General features: G+C 33.0%; 1 protein-coding gene across 2 annotated transcripts; it reads right to left on the bottom strand.

Annotated features, from left to right (window-relative positions):
* Positions 1-902: 902 nt before the first annotated feature.
* On the bottom strand, positions 903-7,757 carry LOC113769853 (zinc finger protein CONSTANS-LIKE 9). Of its 2 annotated transcripts, XM_027314155.1 has the most exons (6): positions 7,528-7,757; positions 5,878-6,628; positions 4,389-4,613; positions 2,276-2,577; positions 1,638-1,769; positions 903-1,497 (listed from the first exon to the last, which is right to left on the bottom strand). In XM_027314155.1, exons 2-5 carry the CDS (start codon positions 6,457-6,459, stop codon positions 1,640-1,642), a joined length of 1,239 nt encoding a protein of 412 aa, XP_027169956.1. In that variant the 5' UTR covers positions 6,460-6,628; positions 7,528-7,757; the 3' UTR covers positions 903-1,497; positions 1,638-1,639. The 2 variants fall into 2 exon arrangements, with proteins under 2 accessions (XP_027169956.1, XP_027169955.1); XM_027314154.1 differs by having other exon boundaries at positions 903-1,769.
* Between the last annotated feature and the right edge of the window lie 7,340 nt (positions 7,758-15,097).

Genomic DNA, 15,097 nt, shown 5'->3' with positions numbered 1-15,097 from the left:
TGCATATTTATATTTTTTTTCCTGTTTTGCATGGTTTTGCCCATTCTGTTTTCTTTAAATTTTTTCTTTGTTTTTAAGACAAAATAATAGTTCCTTTTTTTGTGTTCTTAATGAGATGGTAATACATTCAATACATGTATAAGCAGCATTCAATAAAAAAATCTATACGGGAGGAGATAGAGAAAACATCATAAATTTTCTTGGAAAGACCTATGTTTTACTCTTTTTAAAAATATATCATCTATAATTTACATGTGAATAATTAAATGAGTCAGGTGGGTTAAAATGCGGCAAAACACATTGATAAACGGATTTGAAATTTCAAAAAAAAAAAAAAATTTTAAAATTTGCACTTGAGGCCCCCAATCTGGACATGTACCGCTCTGGGCAATTGCATACATTGCCAAGCCCCTGATACCTATTTCCTAGAAATTTCTACTTGAACCACTTATTTCCTAGAAAGTCCCTATCATATTACCTTTGCACACGGGCATTGAAAAACCTCTCCAGCAAGGTACATAGCAAATTGCACAAGTATTATACAGTTCAGTCTGCACCAGGCTGTCCCCAAGTAGGATCAGAACAAACACATGTTAAAGTATTGCTACCACTAAAAAGTAAACGATGTTGATTCACCAACTTATTTGGCCCAATAGACAAAGAAAACACGTTAACCAAGTCGTGAGGGGAGAGGGGAATTAGTTGGGAAGCAGAAGAGTTGAATGCTTGAGCTAAAGACGAAGACAAAAATGCTTAAGATATGCAAGGAAAAGGAGACGTGCATTTTAGTTTTTCCTGAAGCCACAGCCAAACAGATGAGAATCAAATCACCCTTCTCCTGCAGTTTCATGAGTAATTCCAATTTTGCTATGACAAGATATCCTCAGAATTAGATGAAGTCAGCAGACAACAATTTTCCTTCTCGAATTTCATCTTACATAAAGCTTTACAGATTAAATTCAAGTAAACAGGGGCTTATTACAAACAGATGTTGCTTCAGTAGCTATGTACAAAGATGTCTTGTGCTAGTATATGTCATCTGACAATCTAATTCAGAAAAAAAAACAGTGCCTTATCTGACGCTGCTAGCACAGCTTGGCACCAAGTATGCCTCTCTGGATTCTATATTCTAATGGACAAACATGATATATCAGGAAGAAATGAATATGTTTGAATCTTCAAGTACCTACCTTGAGAAGATTTATAACCTAAGCAGACTCGGAGAGGTAAGATGAGTACAAAGAAACCAATGAAACAGATGTCAAAGAGTGATGATACCCGAGACGCATGGTCCCTCTCCAATAAATGCAAACCACGTAAAACTATATCTAAGAGAAGCTGACACCTGATTCCGGAGAAACAACGTCAATCTTTGCATACTGTACACAGATCATGATCCATCTTTTGGATCATGAAAAAGCATATAGAAGTTCAGTGGTGAAGCAAAGGGGCAAGTTTCCTCCATCCAACTTCATCAATCAAAGAGAACTCCCTTCCCTGAGATAAAATCATGAAGCTTGTCATTGCATGGGGGAAACCGTGTGGAATGATCCATTTCCATGAATTTTAAACCAATTTTCTTTTTCCAATTTAACATTGATCATGTCTTTCCCTGTGCTTATGATTAAAAACTTTACTCTCAGTAGCTTCTAGTTGGAGTCATCGGGTCATAATCATAAGCATCACCAGCTTTGACAAAGCGTCCCTTCACGCGCCTTCTAACATCAGCTCTTGCCTTGCGAGAAGCATACCTTACTTTCTTCTCAAATCTATAATAGTTTTAAAATCAGGAGAGTCAAAGACCAGAGCAACAAATAGCAAATGCTAATACAAGAATTGAACTCCTATGAGCTGATAGGACCAGTATAAAAGCAAAATATGGAGCATTAGTGTCTGTGATACCACCCAAGTGAACATATTTCTAATAAATCCGGATGGATGGGAGAACATTCTTGACTAAATGCTAAATGATCCTGAATCAAGAGAGTCACAGACCAGAGCAACAAATAGAAAATGTTAATACTAGAATGGAACTCTTACGAGATCAAAGGAATGGCATTAAAGCAAAGTATGGAGCATTAGCGTCGTAATACCAGCCAAGTGAACAAATTTCTAATGAATCAGGACAGGAGAACATTCTTAACTAAATGTTAGATGATCCTGAAAATCAACTACTTAAGTGGATGTCTATAAGGCAGCTAATAAAAAGCTTAGTAGCGTCTACAGCTAACTCAAGCAAAAACAAATTGAATGGGAGACAGAAAGTAAGTCTTACTTGCGTGTCTTTTTCTTTTCTTTATAACGCATTACAGCATTGCTCCGGCTACTTGCAAGATTTGAACTCTCAGGGCATGGAGGACACCACGGTGGCTCACCCATAAGAAGCAATGAAGAGGCCCCACAGTCCTGATAATCACCAGCACTACTCTCTCCAGTTAGACCAGAAAATGAGAGGCTCGAGTGAGCTTGCCGAGCAAAACATATATTAGGTTCTGTCTTACAGCTCATCATGGAATCTGCAGAAGCTGCAGTGCTGCATGCTGGCTGTATGCCATTAATACGCCCCATTGATGACCCCTGACAAACATCGTACAAAGCCAAGCACATTAAACAGAAGCAAGATGAGAAAAGATTGAACAGTTTACCAAAATGAGCCTAGAAGATGCCAAAGGAAGTTGGGAAGAAGCTTAAACAAGACTGTCATAATAGATGACACTCAATTTGCACCATTCCAATGCAGTTCTACACAAATTCTCTCTCTCTCTCTCTCTCTCCGGATGACAGAAGATGTTTCCCATGTCACTAGAAAAGACCTAGAGACAGAGTTTGTCCATATGGAAACATCTTCGCTACTGACTAATAACACAAAATGCATACACGTTTGAACTGTACATACTTTCAGTACAAGCACTGTAGCAATACCAATATCAGAGCAAGAAACATATAACCAAACAAATCAGTGCAGTCATACTAACAAATTAACAATAAAAATAATAACAACAATATTTATATAATGAAAATAATAAAAGAAAGAGCAAAATGGAAAAGCTATGGATGCACATCAAATATATTGAGCAACAACAAACTGAACAAGAAGAAAAAGAAAAGGCACACAAATTCTTTGACAGATAAGCAAAAACTCAAGGACATATTGAATATGCAAAAAAGAATGATAAAGCAATTTAAACTTATTGGATGGAAGGGGGGCTATGACAGAAAAAGTACTGTAATACTTGTTAAAATAAGTGGGTAGCCTGTATAGATTGATTGGTAAAACTGGCCAACCTCATTGACAGCACCTTTACTGGTGGCATGATAAAATAGTAGTAGCTATAACTCCATATTCTCACATCACAGAACATATCCCCCGAAACATTCCCAATATTATCCAGGAGTTAATTCCTCATACAAACACACTCTAAAAGAATAAAATTGCAGGAAAAATTAAAAGAGAAAAGTTCCTTATCGTCAATATCAGAACCTTAGAAAGCAATGGTAGTGATTATAATGCATGCTATGAGATACACTTGTAAATCCATGTTTTTTGTACAATTGATTAACAGTGTCAGTTTGTTAGCATCTGAAAAAACAGGTGTTTAATTGCACTCAAATATGTCAAACCAATTGACCACAATAAAAACCTGTAACTTCCAGTTTCATGCGAACTTATAGGCAAAGCCGTTTCCTGACCTTAAGACTTTGCCTCCTTTTCTTTGTTTTTGTTTTTTTTTTTTTTTGGGAAGCAGTGTAGACTCACCAGAGAACCTCCCTTTTGTTAGCTCTCCAATAACCTTGAACAGCTTTTGTTTAGATAATAGGTAATTATAATATTAAGATGCCAGAAAAAATCTGCAATTCAATCAATTCGTCTAATTTCAGATACATAAAATAATACGCATTTCCTCTTTAATAGATGACATGTGCTGGAAGAAAGATTCGAACTAAGGCCAGGAGTCTCTAGGATACTTTTAACTACTAGGTCTTATCATCTTACCTAACCTGGTCATCTTGTTACTTGAAAAAGTTTCTTAACACGGAAAAGTTATGCTATTTCAGCATTTCAGTTTTAATCTTCTTCTGCACAAGCTATTGAGGACTGAACATGTAATGCAAGGATCACAGAATAAGTTAAAAATAGAAGACAAAGCAGAAACATCAGAGTATGCCAGAAAAGCATGTTCAGCTCAAATGTAGTCATTATTAAGAGCAAAGAGACATCCAGGACAGAGTCATAATAGATAAAAGTAACAATTAGAAAATCAAAATTGGGGTTGCATGCAACACCAGTGAGGAAAATTTTCCCATATAACTGGAATAAAACAAAAGAAGGCTACAGAAAACCAGATTACTACAGAAAAGAAAAAGCTTATGATGATGATAGATATAACCTCCATGAGATGTGCATCCTGGCAGTTGGAATCGGCACCAGATATCTCCATCCCGAAAAGACCATCAATATCATCATTTTCGAAAAGCTTTTCAGGATTATCAAGAGCTGCTCCAAAAAGTTCATCATAATTCTCAATACTCAAGTCAACTTCATCCATATTGAAATTCTCATAGAAGCTATCATCTTCACAAACTGTTTGTCCTTTTGCTCCAAAACAGGAAAGCTACACATCACAAAGGAAATTTGAGTAGCTTTTAAGGAACAGATGAGAATGAATATCATACAGCTCAAAACAAGACATACTATCTTATACAGACGAGTTGGCTTTCCTTCTGTCTCATTTTTTTCCCACTTCTTATAGTAGGTTACGAAATTTTAGTACATGTTCACATTAATTTTTGAGATCCTCCGCCGAAATGGCCAAAACACTGTACTCCTACTGCTGGAACTGGGCATTTGAAATTGTAAAACTTAATTATTGGATAAAGTGATCTAAGATCGGGATCACGTTATGCACACTATTCTGCTCCAACAGAACAAAACAAGACAAAAGCAGACTTGTGGCCAAATCTTTTATTAAGAAGGAAAGAGGAATTGTGGCATGGGAATGGCCATCAATGTCACAAATCTCCTCAATATCATAAACAATAGTCTACTAGATGAACACAAATTTCAAAAGAATCTAGTTAACTTTTCATCAGTGAGCTTCATGTCAGAAGGATTTATAAGAAAATTTATACGAATGCAATTAATTGTGTTGTATAAAATTCTACAGTCATAAAGGCAATTGTCAGGTTTAACTAATTAAGATTAGGTGTGCTTCTCTCTCTTGGCCACCCCCCCCTTCTCGGTTGTACAATTGAGAGCAGTATAACAACCAAACAGGTTGTTTTTAATCTACATTACGCATCACCTAATGTACAAGGTTAACAATTCCAAAAAAAAAGGTACCAACTATTGTATCCAATTCAGAATTAACAATTAAAACTACGAATATGATAAAATTGTGGAGGAAACCAAAGGCCAAGGGCTAATGTCAACATTCAGGGGAAGTACTTTAAGAAATTCACAAGCATAGAATCCTGAGGGTAGATTACAATTATGACATCTACAATACCTAAATTATGATCTCATACAAATCTTTTTTGAGAAAATAAGTACAAAATATACGTTTCTGGGGTAATTAAATTAGTTATGATTTCCTTAATAAGGACAGTAAGCAGACACCTTGAGGGCTACATATGATATCGGTCTCTAGGGACCAAGGGCAGCAAACAAGCCAATTACGATGTCTTGGATTTGGAAGTCCAGATTCTTAGAATATTAACAAGTTTCAGTTGTTGAAGACAGACCAGAAGCGCATGCAACCTCCACCAACCAAAAAGAAGACACTCAGACTCCTGGAGCCAACCACTTTACACCAAAAGAACACAAGAATTATCTAACCAAACAAATTTTCGTTCTTTCCAGCAGCTACTGCCACTTACCTTGGGTGAACCAGCACATGTAGATGCAGCAGGCAATTCAATATTCTGTAGCTTTGTGTCATATGGAAGCATTGATGACCCTGTCCAAGCAGTTGATTTATCCACATTTTGAATGTTGGTAACTCCAACTGCCACAGATGCATCTTGAATGTTCTTTTTTCCTTGAGCCCCTTGGCTATCTCTTGAAACTTCATTGATGCTCATTGACCCCATAATCTGCTCACATTTGGAATCACCAACCAAAGGGAAATCTAGGAAGAATGGCCAAATTGTTGAGAGTTCTGCAGCCGAAGGGCAACCAGAATAACAACTAACAGCTTGCCTCTTATGTGTGGAACCTGTATTGGAACCACCATGACCCAACCAATCACAATTCGGACAAAGAGATATCTTCTCCTCAATACATCTAACAAATGCAGGCTGCAAGTTGCATCTTTCACAGACAAGTGTTCTGGAATGTCGGCGTGAAAGGGCATTTGCAGAATGGACATTACGGTCACAGGACAAACATAATGAAGCTGCATCAGACCGACAATACACAATAGACCTTTGCTCGCCACAAAAATCACACATATAACCCATGACTAAATCTTCCTGTAGATTGTGTCTAGTATAATCTTGCAATTCCAAGCCGTCGAACAATTACTTATAGCCAATAAGTACTGTTTCTTAAAGGACCAATCACTGTGTTGCAAACAGAGCTAGGCCAGAAACACAATCCTGCACTATCTTCAAGATAAGCTCAAATAATCTGCAACAAATAATACAGATGGAAATTTATTCAGCCAAAGTGGTTGCTTTGCCAATGGACTACAGGTGCATCCATTAATTGCAAAGAAATGCTCAGATGCTTCATGTAAGTGACAGGGGAAGATGGGCCAATGCTTCAAGAGAATCAAGTTCTGAACCAGTAGCTAAATGAACTTTAGCAACAAAAATTAATAAATAAAAAAGTAGATCTTGACCGAAAGACAAAATTCAACATCATAGTCCTAAGTCTAAACTGCAGTAAATTTGAGAAGAAAGCAAGTCAAAAAAAAATTAAGAAGAAAGCAATAGGAAAATAAGAAAGAAAAGAATAAAAGATGCCAAAGGAATAACACTAGAACCATATCTCAAGGGGAAAAGTTGGGGGCAAGGTGCTCTAACAGATTGGGAATCAAGAATCAGAACTAAAGTAAAAATTTCAGACAACTTCCCCTAATCTGTCTCCAATCATTTGAATATGCAAAAGTAAGAACTTTTATTGGGGAAAAAAATGTTAAACATAAGTTGAAAGTAACAACCCAATCTTATCAACTAGAAATTAAATTCATAGAAAACATGAAGACAAACATCCATTTATCAATAGAAGATATAATTCAGAAAATTCAATATACAAAAATCAACAAGTACAAATTGAAAATCAGCCAAAAACAGCAACATAAAAGCAAGATAACAGATGTATGTCTGATAAAAAATTCAACTTAAGCAGCAAAAATTCAACAAGATTTGTAATTGAACAATAAAAAAAAAAAGAGAAAAATACCCACTAACTCATTAGACAAAAATAAAACAACCCCTCAACAGGAGAAACTAAGGAAGACAAAGAAATCCCATTTCAGGGAAACAATAAAAAAGAAAAGAACAATTCCAAGATAACTGCTTTACCTGATTTAACAGTAAAGGTAGGCAATTTACAGAGTACAAGAAAGGTAAGTATGCAACAGAAGAAGCCTTTCCCTTCCCTTTTCCAGCTTTCTTTCTTACATCAGAAGCAGTACAAGTATATCTACAACAGAACCCTATGGCTTTCCTAACATACACAAAATATCGACCTTTCCAGAATCTGTGTGCGTATGTGTGTGAGAGTTTGGAGTTGAAAGTGTGTTTTTGCTTTGTTTCTCTGTGGGGAAGTCTTGAGAGCTCTGACAATTGGATTATAATAATAATTAAACTGATAAAAAGTGCAAGAGAGAGAATTGGAGGGTGGGGCCCTGTCCCTTTCATGAAAAGGAAAAGTTGGGCACCCCCTTTTTCCTCTTAGTCTTGGGACCCACTTTGCTAAAAGGGCGTTTGATCCGAATACGATATTGTATTTTTTATGCTACATGTGTGCATAATATCTTTGAGAAAAATCTTATATTAAGGCACGTATGAACAACTAAATAAAGTAAAAAATAGGGAATTTTAAGGATTATCATATTTGTGCCCATCGTTTAATAATATCATGATTTTTAGTCACTTTTTATAGATAATTTATATTTTTAAATAAATATTATAATCCCTTTTGAATACATCATCTTAAATTAAAATTTACCATTTGATGATAAAATAATTATTTTTAATCTTTAACTCTATAATAATTTCAATAATTTAAAATGTACACCACTCTAATGATGTGTTATTAGTCATTTGACATAAATTGCGGGAATTATTCTTTACATAATTACATCACATAGCTTAATATATTTTTCACATATATTAAATAATTACAGTATATATTTGTAAAAAAAAAAACCTCCCAAAAACTCCGATCCTAATAGGTTAGTATTTTATATTTTTATATTAGCAAAAGCTGATATTAAATAATAATAAAAAGCTCCCCTAAGGTTTCTGAGAATTGCGCTTGGTGCCCTTAAACTTTGAAAAATCTCACTTGTCTTCGCTACTTTAAACTTTTTGTAACATTTGAAATTCATTTCAAAATATAATATTAAAAACTCATTTTGAGAGAGAAATACAGTTTCATTTCAAAATTTCCCTTTTCTTATTATTTCTTAATTGTCATAGCACACCAAATTTATTTCTTAATTTTTATAAATTGATCAACATAGTTCTTTAATGAAAATTTAAAAGTTGATAATAAGATTGAAAAACTCTTTAATAGTTTTTGTGTCATTAGTTCAGATAAGAATGTTAAATTATTTAAAATTATGAATGATTTTCAACACTCTTAAAAATAAATTGCAATAATTTATGACCATGATAACATCTTTTTACACCAGTTTAAAAACAATATAAACAAGTTATATACAACTGTCAGCATGCTGTATCTTTTTAATTTTCAAGCCATCAATTAGGACAACAAAATTAAAAATTTAAAAAAAATGTAAACAATTTATAAAATTTCTTAGACTAACTCAAAATACTTTATGTAAAGAAAATATCATCTTTGTAACTTGCAAAAATTTCAAATAAACTTTCGGACATTAGCTCTTGGTATTTAAAAATTAACACACTATATTTTGTCCAGTCAGAATAAACCTTCATACTTTATATTTTTATTTTTGTTATTAATATACTTATGTTTTTGAAATAAAAAGTAAGACAATAAAAGGGCAAATTTAAAATGAGATTATATTTGCTCTCCAAACATGAATTTTTTAATAGTATATTTTAAAATGGGTTGTAAAGGGATAATTTCAAAATTCTCCCTTGAGATTTCTAATAATTTTACTTAGAACCCTTGATTTTTAAAATTACACATACCTCTCTTGCTTATTTAAAATGACAATACTAACCTTAAAATTATTGTAAATTTCCCTTGTTTGCCATGCTTATACAAAAGATGGATTTTATAATTTTTTTTCCTTTTTCCTTCTTATCCATTTCTTTGTGTATTTCATAAAAAAATCAGAAAAATTAGCAATGCTGTCCCTAGCCTTTTCCTAATCAAATGTCAAACTAGTACAATTTTTTTTATAACTTTAATAGCATCCAATTTTTGGGTAGCTTTTTTTTTCTTTGGTATCATAATCAAGAATAAATCAACAATAATCTAGAAACAAATGGCCCAAAATACTATGGTAGTTCTATCACTGAACTAGTCCACAATCTTTAAAAATATCTAGACAACATTTTCTTCTCTATTTTAAAAAGAATATAATTTCCCAATAAAGCATTATGAAAAGTTGCCTATTGTAGCGATAGATTTATTATTATAGTTGATTATCAAATAATAAATATTACAATGAAAAACTTGGCACTCATTCCTTTTATAATTATGCCAAATTGCCTTATAATTGTTTAGAAAAATAGATCAAACTTTATAAGAAAGGGGCATTTTAGGATATTTATTAAAATTTTGATCGTATTTTAAGATTTAGTTAGCAAAAGTGTCAAATTAAAGGAGGTAAGTGTAATTTTTAAAACTTTAAGGGAGCTAGGTGAAATAGTTAGAAATTTTGGGAGAGGTTTCTAAAATTATCCTAGGTGTAAGTGATACAAAAAATTTAAAGGGAGGCAACAAAAATTTTTAAAATTTAAGGGTGTCAAGTGAAACTGTAAGAAACCTTGGGAGAGGTTTCTGAAATTATTCTTTAAATATAATAGTATATGTAATGTGAGTTTATACTGGAACATATCGCAACAAATACCAACTCCAATTGGAACTGCACAAAACACAACCTTGACTGACCCATGGATGATGCAAAAGGTGGTACCCACTTTTCCGCTTTCCTTGCAGAGTATTTGTTGTCGATAGCATGGTGGATCATCATAGGCCTAGCATCATAAATGTTGCATTGTTGGCACTTTCCTTGATATTTAATGCCAACCCAAGTACGTGGACTTCTTTGTTTTTCTTTTTCCTTTTTTGCGATAGAGTAAATTATTATTTTTCCTTGTGAGAGTGCTTACTGCTAGATGCAGAAATTCAGTTATAGAAATTAGATTTTTTTAAAAAAAATAATAATAATGAGATTTAAAAAGTAAAAAGAATGATGGAAATGGTCGAATTTAGATTTCTCAATTGAATATTTCTACTTTAAATGTTACCACCCATGAAAAGATATGTATATTTATATATGTATATATAAATGTATATATGTATGAATATGCATATATATTTTTGGCAAAACCTGCATGCAGGAATACTTTGTTACCCTGTTATATTGACATAGCTTGAAATTGTTCAGAATAAAAACTACATATTATGATATTAAGTAACATATATTTGAAGCTTACTTTTAAAGTTTTAAGTGTATTTTAGAATGTTAATTCGATTAAAGTACATTTACTCTTGGGCAAGTTTATATTACAAATTCAGAGCTTTAAGTGTAGCTTAGGATGCACAAGGATATTCCCAACAAATATTTTAGTGTTTGGATAAATAATTGAACTCTTGACCTATCAAAACTCAGTTTGTTATTATATCACGCATCCATGTATTTGATCTTTTTTAAGCCAAAACTGACATGTCGTAACATATATAATTAGAATTAGTCCTTCCTATATTGACCGTGTATAATTTGAATTACAAGTTTTGCTCATGTAACATACATCTAGATTCGCAATATATACACTGTCAGTGTAGTAAAGATTTATCCAATAAATTATGGTTGGCATTTTTTTCAATTGAGCGGCCATTCATATTAATTGTCTTCCTTTTATTTAAACACTTTTTTTTTAATTCAGTTTCACTTTTTAAATATATTCAAACCCAGTTGACACTATGCTAATTAATGTTCACAATGACCATAGAATTTTCTTTGCTATTGCTAGAAATCAAAGACAAGATGCTCCACGAAGTCTTTTTGAGGATAATCAATTGCTAAATTGGTCCAGCCGTTCAAGCCTTGTATGAAATTGAATAGTAATGTCAATGAATGGGGTCTAAATTGGATTCACTGTATTTAAATTTGAACCCATTAAATTTATTTATTAATACCCAAATTCTTGTGAGTTTGAAAAGATTCTCCAATGTGAGTTTGTATATCCAATGTGTATTTGTAGGTATAATGCTCTTAATGTGCAATCAAATCTAAATTTGGGGAAAAAAATGAAATTCAAAGATAAAAGAAATATAAATCAATTATCAATTCCAACAAACAAATTTTAAATTCAAGAACGTTGTGTGTAACATTTATAAATTGTGTGTATAAAATATCATCAAGCAATTCTATTTGCTTCAAATTTTTTTATCAATATTCAACATTTGAATTTGCATTTATTTAAACCTTCTCCGCTTGTTCTCATGTGCATATGTAGCTCTGGATAAAATCCAGTTTGATTTTGAATTTGAGGACGGATAATATAAAATTAGACTTCATCTAGATCTACAAAATATTTCACAGTATCTATGTCCAAGTTGGGTAAAAATCTAGATTTTAAAAATTGAATCCAAACCTAGGAAAAATATGATGCGTCCGCGTTGTGTTTCAGTAATCCTCTACCCGCTGATATGCCTAAAACAGAGTGTAAATCGATAATGTTTTACTGTATGCTACATCGATTGCATACAGTAAATGGTTTACCGAAAACGACAAATCTTTGAGGAAACAATTTAGCCATCGAAAAATTTTAGATGATTGTTTTAAAATACTAGCACGGTAGATGATTATTTAGCAGGATCAAATGAATTGCCGGTTGAATAGGATGATTTATTAGACGTTTTATATCAATAGGTCATGTAATTTGGTACTACAGAAATGATCGTCTAGCCAAAAGGACAACATTCAAATTACGTGGACAATATAGTCCTTACCAATTCATGGACAATGATACATGGACTTGTTTTGGTCAAGGCTCGTAGAAAAAACGCAACTGAATCCTTATATTAAGAGAAATTCTCATTCCCCTCACATTTATCTTTTTTTTTTTTTCTGATTGAGTGGGTGTCCGGGTCAATTCTTACGGGGCCCGACTAATCTCACTCCGACCCGAGAGGAGAGGCTCCTTCCCCTCAAACACGGTAACCCTGGGACTCGATCCCTGGTGGAGGAGCTGGACAACGACTTTCAAGGGACTGTCGTGACCAAACGAGCTGCTCAGGAGGGGCCCCTCACATTTATCTTCTTAAATAACCAATTTTTGAAACATCTCTCCTATATAATACAAATGTTTTAAAGCTATTAAAATACATATAATTGTTTACTACTTGAATAAGAAACAAATTCAATACTTTCACAACACAAAAAATCTCATGATAAAAACATCATCTTTAATTAAAATTTTCTTTACATAATAACGGCATCATTTTAGGTGTATAATATTGCACCCACTGGCTATAGGTCCTGACTCCGCCACAGAGTATAAAACCTACTACGGTTTGTATTCACAAACCTAGTAAAGTACAACATGTATCACTCACTCGTGTTTAAAGTGAAGATTATACAATAAGAGAAATTACGTATTATTTACTATATAACTTTTTATGATGTAATGTGTGTAAAATAATAAAAATAAATTGAAAACACGCGTAAAAAATTCTGTGTGATATTATGTATAAGCAACATCATGGTTAGTTAAAATGAAGAAAACTGTACTTAAATATCTTGAATATACATGGGTTTGAGGACATGCAAATCGAACCGCAAATGAACATCTATTGCTAGAACGAAATCATATTAAATTATTTCTCTTGACCTTTATTGGAATTTTCTTGGATCTTTAGAACAGGAATTTTTCTTTGTATACTTTACAACAAGGAAAAAAAAAAGAAAAGAAGAGAAAGGACGGAAATGTTGTATAGAAATCAACATAAAATACTATAATAATCGAAAAAGGTCCTGAGTGCCTGCTTTTCTAAAGTGTCTTCATTTCAACTTTTGACACACTTACTACAGAGAGTCAAATACACATTAGGCAGACAGGAGATATGTGGACGCATCCCTGTCCTTTTTGGATTGGATTGATGGTAAATGATGGTATGGATAGTCAATAAATTTGGAACTTTTGAGTAGTGATTTTCATTATAGTATGATGGAATGCCATCCACTGGAACAGTAGAAAACACCATCCATAACCTAATTTGATAGTGCAAGTTTAACTTTCCACGTATCATGTGGCTTTTAAACTTGGGTGCTATTTCAAGAAGATTGCTTCATATAAAGTGAAATATTTAAGTTCAATCAAATTAAACTTATCCTTCCAGCGTTTGAAGTTTGTATTACCGAATATAGGCGTTGAACATTTCATGTTGATTTTCCTAATTAGGTGAATGGAGTGAAGATTCTAAATCGTCCCAGAATCATTTAAATGCAAAAGTATCAAATTCAACCTTAGTGAAAAGGAGAAATTTTAGAGATCCCCCATAAATAGTAATAAAAATCCAAAAGAGACAGCAAAACATTGCATGATCACTATCTATATTTGGTAAAAAGAGGAATAACATTTTGTAGTTAAAGTCTTAAGGAATCCAAATTCTATTTCTCTAAAAATGAATAGTAGAAATTCAGTGTCAAGGTCAAAGAAAAACGAACAGAATTATCAAAAAAAGAAAAAAGAAAAACGAACAAAAAGCTAACGATTTTCCATAAATCATTATTTATTTATTTACTACTCGAGCAAAGCTTTTTTAAAAAATTTTTTTTTTGTGTAAGTAGGAGGTCTTGAATCCGAGATCTCTCACTTCCATTCCCTCCGCTCTATCACCCAGCCCATCATTCCCTCCCTCTCAAGTGCCAACATAAGCAAAGATTTTTATGTTCGCAGGCCTAGTTAATCATTTTGTTGAGAATTGGCTTCAATTTAAACTTTAATGGAACAATTCTCTAAGTATGGGCCAAGCTGCATGTGGTATCTCCTTGTTCAACGATTTTCCTATTTGACTGAAAAATGTTGCAAGGAATGCAAATAGTTAACATTCAATCAGCACAAACCCTAAAAAAGTAAATGAAAAATAAAAATATCCTAACCTACATCATAACGGATAGTTAGAGCAAATATTTGCCTTGTTGTTTCTCTTTTATTTGTGGATATTTGCCTTGCTATAGTAATGGGGTTATATCAAACTGTTTATGCATGCACATGATGATGTCATCGTGACAATGCAACCTAGTATTGAAATTGAACATGGCAACTATGCCAAATCAAACAATTTATTCCTTTCAACTCTTTCACGGTTAGGACTTAAGACTTCGAAATCTTACTTGGTCAATTCTATCCATAGAATAAATGTGGAATTTAATTCCCTGTAACTTCTTTACCCTCCAAAACCCAATCGACTTCCTCTGAAAAGTATTTTTTTTTTGTCAAAACGATAAGTTGTTCCTCTGGAAAGTACTTTCAGAGTATGATTGCTATGAGTGCGAATACAAAAAAGGATTAATTTCATTTGTACCTTTCAATTATATTTGAATTCGCACTTTAGTCTCTAAACATAAAAATGGGATATTTTAGTCCCTAAATTATGAAGTCTGTCTCATTTTAGTCACCAAAATATAACATTGTCCCGCTTTAGTCTCTTAAATATGAAATTTTTTTCTGTTCAAGTATAAAATCTGTCATATTTCTATCA

The sequence above is a fragment of the Coffea eugenioides genome, chromosome 5, assembly GCF_003713205.1.
Source record: "Coffea eugenioides isolate CCC68of chromosome 5, Ceug_1.0, whole genome shotgun sequence".
Taxonomy (NCBI): Eukaryota; Viridiplantae; Streptophyta; class Magnoliopsida; order Gentianales; family Rubiaceae; genus Coffea; species Coffea eugenioides.
The sequence above is the reverse complement of the archived record's forward strand: the minus strand, read 5'-3'. Positions and strand labels throughout refer to the sequence as shown.